The 5,867-nt window shown below is 42.7% G+C and overlaps 1 protein-coding gene across 1 annotated transcript; it reads left to right on the top strand.

The window, feature by feature from the left end:
• The first annotated feature begins 3,904 nt into the window (after window positions 1–3,904).
• Window positions 3,905–5,163, top strand: LOC133614572 (C-type lectin domain family 19 member A-like). The gene is made up of 7 exons (XM_061972647.2): window positions 3,905–3,941; window positions 4,125–4,187; window positions 4,261–4,282; window positions 4,372–4,457; window positions 4,524–4,661; window positions 4,767–4,857; window positions 4,938–5,163. Exons 2-7 carry the CDS (start codon window positions 4,125–4,127, stop codon window positions 5,006–5,008), a joined length of 471 nt encoding a protein of 156 aa, XP_061828631.1. The 5' UTR covers window positions 3,905–3,941; the 3' UTR covers window positions 5,009–5,163.
• Window positions 5,164–5,867: the final 704 nt, after the last annotated feature.

The raw sequence follows: 5,867 nt of genomic DNA, 5'->3' as shown, positions 1-5,867 counted from the left end.
CAGTCCATAGTGGGGCCAGCAGGAAACCATCCCGAGCGGAGACGGGTCAGCAGCGCAGAGATGTTCCCAACCGATGCACAGGCGAGCGGTCCACCCCGGGTCCCGACCCCGGACAGCCAGCACTTCATCCATGGCCACCGGACCTGTGTGTCTCCCCCACCACAAGGGATAGGGGGGAGCAGAGGAGAAAAGAAAAGAAACGGCAGATCAACTGGTCTAAAAGGGGGGTCTATTTAAAGGCTAGAGTATACAAATGAGTTTTAAGATGGGACTTAAATGCTTCTACTGAGGTAGCATCTCTAACTGTTACTGCTAGAACATTCCATAGTACTGGAGCCCCAATAGAAAACGCTCTAAACTTTTTTTGGGGCTCTGGGAATCACTAATAAGCCAGAGTTCTTTGAAGGCAGATTTCTTGCCGGGACATATGGTACAATACAATCAGCAAGATAGACCGTGTAGTATTTTATACGTAAGTAGTAAAACCTTAAAGTCGCATCTTAAGTGCACAGGAAGCCAGTGCAGGTGAGCCAGTATAGGTATGTTTATAAGTATATAAAGGTGTATATACAGTATAGGCGTAATATGATCAAACTTTCTTGTTCTTGTCAAAAGTCTAGCAGCCGCATTTTGTACCAACTGTAATCTTTTAATGCTAGACATAGGGAGACCCCAAAATAATAGGTTACAGTAATGGAGACGAGACGTAACGAACGCATGAATAATGATCTCAGCTAGTCGAGCTGTAATTAGTCCCTCGTTGACGAAGTGAACCAAGTGGAAATGTTTTCAGAGAGAAGCTGCCAGTGACTCACTTTGGAACAAAGTTGAAATCCAGCTGGTTCAAAACAAAAACGGGCGGAGGTTCGCTCTCATTAGTTTAATTGTTTGGGTGTGAACTTGCGCATGACTGCACCAGCCAATTAAAGTGGGAACACAATGAAATACCTTTGAGGTTTAGACTGACGTTTCCTGAACTGAGCGCGTCATAAAAGTGCTTCTTGTCCCGCAATCTTCTGTCAACATTGAATAAAGTCACCGAGAACTTCAGAGCCACTTCTGCCTGAAAGGTCCGTCTCTGACTTGTCTTGACATGAGTCCAGGTCTTGTCTCACAACTGACCAAAGCACAATGTTTAGTTTATCATTTCTTCGGTCTGTGGTCAACGAAACAAACAAACTGAGTCCAGTCTAAAGCGGATCCAACATAATAGTGAGAGTCCAGTCCATAGTGGATCTAACATAATAGTGAGAGTCCAGTCCATAGTGGATCTAACATAATAGTGTGAGAGTCCAGTCCATAGTGGATTTAACGTAATAGTGAGAGTCCAGTCCATAGTGGATCCAACATAATAGTGTGAGTCCAGTCCATAGTGGATTTAACGTAATAGTGAGAGTCCAGTCCATAGTGGATCCAACATAATAGTGAGAGTCCAGTCCATAGTGGATCTAACATAATAGTGTGAGAGTCCAGTCCATAGTGGATCTAACATAATAGTGAGAGTCCAGTCCATAGTGGATCCAACATAATAGTGAGAGTCCAGTCCATAGTGGATCTAACATAATAGTGAGAGTCCAGTCCATAGTGGATCTAACATAATAGTGTGAGTCCAGTCCATAGTGGATCCAACATAATAGTGCGAGTCCAGTCCATAGTGGATCCAACATAATAGTGAGAGTCCAGTCCATAGTGGATCTAACATAATAGTGTGAGAGTCCAGTCCATAGTGGATCTAACATAATAGTGAGAGTCCAGTCCATAGTGGATCTAACATAATAGTGAGAGTCCAGTCCATAGTGGATCTAACATAATAGTGAGAGTCCAGTCCATAGTGGATCCAACATAATAGTGAGAGTCCAGTCCATAGTGGATCTAACATAATAGTGAGAGTCCAGTCCATAGTGGATCTAACATAATAGTGTGAGTCCAGTCCATAGTGGATCCAACATAATAGTGAGAGTCCAGTCCATAGTGGATCTAACATAATAGTGTGAGAGTCCAGTCCATAGTGGATCCAACATAATAGTGAGAGCCCAGTCCATAGTGGATCTAACATAATAGTGAGAGTCCAGTCCATAGTGGATCTAACATAATAGTGTGAGAGTCCAGTCCATAGTGGATCCAACATAATAGTGAGAGTCCAATCCATAGTGGATCTAACATAATAGTGTGAGAGTCCAGTCCATAGTTGATCTAACATAATAGTGTGAGAGTCCAGTCCATAGTGGATCTAACATAATAGTAAGAGTCCAGTCCATAGTGGATCTAACATAATAGTGTGAGTCTAGTCCATAGTGGATCCAACATAATAGTGAGAGTCCAGTCCATAGTGGATCTAACATAATAGTCTGAGAGTCCAGTCCATAGTGGATCCAACATAATAGTGAGAGTCCAGTCCATAGTGGATCTAACATAATAGTGTGAGAGTCCAGTCCATAGTGGATCTAACATAATAGTGTGAGAGTCCAGTCCATAGTGGATCTAACATAATAGTAAGAGTCCAGTCCATAGTGGATCTAACATAATAGTGTGAGTCCAGTCCATAGTGGATCCAACATAATAGTGAGAGTCCAGTCCATAGTGGATCCAACATAATAGTGAGAGTCCAGTCCATAGTGGATCCAACATAATAGTGAGAGTCCAGTCCATAGTGGATCTAACATAATAGTGTGAGAGTCCAGTCCATAGTGGATCTAACATAATAGTAAGAGTCCAGTCCATAGTGGATCTAACATAATAGTGTGAGTCCAGTCCATAGTGGATCCAACATAATAGTGAGAGTCCAGTCCATAGTGGATCTAACATAATAGTGTGAGAGTCCAGTCCATAGTGGATCCAACATAATAGTGAGAGTCCAGTCCATAGTGGATCTAACATAATAGTGTGAGAGTCCAGTCCATAGTGGATCCAACATAATAGTGAGAGTCCAGTCCATAGTGGATCTAACATAATAGTGTGAGAGTCCAGTCCATAGTGGATCTAACATAATAGTGTGAGAGTCCAGTCCATAGTGGATCTAGCATAATAGTGAGAGTCTAGTCCATAGTGGATCCAACATAATAGTGAGAGTCCAGTCCATAGTGGATCCAACATAATAGTAAGAGTCCAGTCCATAGTGGATCTAACATAATAGTGTGAGAGTCCAGTCCATAGTGGATCTAACATAATAGTGTGAGAGTCCAGTCCATAGTGGATCTAACATAATAGATGCTGTTTATGTAAAAACAAACATTCATAAATTGACAATGTTACAGACCAAAAGGGTTTCGGCTGAAGTTGAGCACTTATTTGTCCTAACCCTGGAAACAAACAAATACAAGATGAGCTTCATAGAAATATTTCCTTTTGTGAAATATCCCAGTACAAGTGTTGGTACCAATGATATACAAACACTTATACTTCCATTATTATTTATATCCCACATGTAGTTTTGTAATTAACATTGATTAACTACTGTGTTGATTCAAGAGTGATACATGTTTCTAAGACATTGGTTTTAAAGTTTTTTTAAATGTGAAATTAAAAAATGTAGCCTTTCATGACTATTTACATTGTAGATTGTCACATCAAAACTATGAATGAACACGTGTGGAGTTATGTACTTCACCAAAAAAAATAACTGAAAACATGTTTTATATTCTAGTTTCTTCAAAATAGCCACCCTGCACACTCTTGGCATTCTCTCCATGAGCTTCATGAGATGGGTTTTCACTTCACAGGCGTCATAGTTTTGACGTGACAATCCGCCAAGTCATGAAAAGAAGGAAAGGGCATTGGAATGAGAAGGTGTGTCCAGAGGTTTGTCTTGTGCTGGATGTGGCAGAACTTGTCGCCATGCCAACGGGAGTGACGCGTCTCACATTCCAGGGCTGCGTCATGCGAGCATATAAGAGGACGGCTCCTTGTTGCCGTCTTCACCACCTGCGAGCATCACCGCAAAGGTAACTTGACTTTGATTGATTGATTGATTGATTGATTGAGACTTGTATTAGTAGATTGCACAGTACAGTACATATTCCGTACAACTGACCACTAAATGGTAACACCCCAATAAGTTTTTCCACTTGTTTAAGTCGGGCTCCTCCGTTTCACGGCCCACTTTTAACACCTGTGTCGTTGCTCAGATGACTTCTGCACTCCGTGTTGTCTTCCTCCTGTGCGGGATCAGCGGACTGCTGGCTGTAGCCGTAAGTCCAACGTTTGACATTGTCCTTCGTTTACTGCCGTCTCCTTATTTCTCACTCTTTCTTTTCTACTTAGCAATCGGTTATTCATAAGAAAGGTGGGTAGCCGTGACCTCCACGTGCTTTTCCTTGCCATTTGGGACAGTCAACGTGTTGTGTTTGGACTTCAATTACAATTTCCTTGCAGAATGCGGTTGCCCTAAGGAATGGATTCAGTTCCAGTCGTACTGCTACAAACACATAGAGCTGCAAAAGACCTTTGCGGACGCAGAGGTATGGAAGCCTCCGTTCACTGAGCACTGTGGTTTAAGAAATACTCCAACTCCATTTGTCCATTAGGAGACCTGCCAGCTGTTCCACGGCAATCTGGTGTCCATCGAAGGCCCCGTGGAAAATGCGGTGGTTTTACAACTGATCCGCGACTATAACGATGGTTTCGTCATTGACACCTGGATTGGAGGCCATGATACCTTACTGGTGAGACGTGGTTTGCAAAGACAACCCATGAGCACTTTGAATATCTGAGATGTAACTTGTACCAAGTCTGTTCAGGACTAACTCCTTCAAATGTGACTTTGACAGGATGGCACTTATTGGTGGACCGACGGCGCGCCTTTCGTTTTCAGTGACTTTGACATGGCTAACACTGGCGCCTGTGTCGAGATTGACGATGGTATTGTGTCATTTTTGTGTTCCTGTACCAGAAAGGTGTGCATTCTCTGGGCGCACTGACTCCGTTCTTGTGTCTTACAGACGAGCGCTGGAACGGCGACGACTGCACCGACTTGAATCCGTTTGTTTGCGAGAGAGACGTGTGCATTTAGTCGGCCCCGTGGCCGTCATATCTTCCCTACTCGCCATGACGTGAAGATATGACCTTCTTTGTCCTCTGGGTGGCTAGTGGTCACTGTCAATCAAGCTTATTGGAACCTCGAAGTGTATCTCTTTAATAAATGAAGGAAACTGTCCCAGCATGGAATACGTGTGGGTCTTTTTTCATATCTCCACCTGCAACTCCAAAGTGTAGCGCAGGGGACAAAAGATCTAGGGTGTAATGGAACCACAATCCATATTGTACTGGTCCTGGGAATGAAAAATCAGAAAAATGGCTTTGCTTTTTCAGTGTAGCGGAAGACAGGATTGCACGGGCAAAGGCGACGTTGTTCCTTGTCCACTTGTTCCACATCGCTCTTCCCAAACGCTCACGGTCACTATAGCGACCTGGGCAGGAACACAACTTGGCAGCCTTAAAGGGCAACTGCACTTTTGCTTATCATTCACAATCATTATGGGATACAAAAGGCATACTTGCCAACCTTGAGACCTCCGATTTCGGGAGGGGGGGGGGCGTGATCAGGGGGGGGCGTGGTTAAGAGGGGAGGAGTATATTTACAGCTAGAATTCACCAAGTCAAGTATTTCATATATATATATATATATAAGAAATACTTGACTTTCAGTGAATTCTAGCTATATATATATATATATATATATATATATATATATATATATATATATATATATATATATATATATATATTAGAGATGCGCGGTTTGCGGGCACAACCGCGGAGTCCGCGGATTATCCGCGGATCGGGCGGATGAAATTAAAAAAAATTAGATTTTATCCGGGGGTCGGGTCGGGCGGTTGAAAAAAAAAAAAAAAAAAAGATTTTAAATAGAT

This window comes from Nerophis lumbriciformis, linkage group LG01 (assembly GCF_033978685.3).
Source record: "Nerophis lumbriciformis linkage group LG01, RoL_Nlum_v2.1, whole genome shotgun sequence".
Classification (NCBI taxonomy): domain Eukaryota; kingdom Metazoa; phylum Chordata; class Actinopteri; order Syngnathiformes; family Syngnathidae; genus Nerophis; species Nerophis lumbriciformis.
The sequence above is the reverse complement of the archived record's forward strand: the minus strand, read 5'-3'. Positions and strand labels throughout refer to the sequence as shown.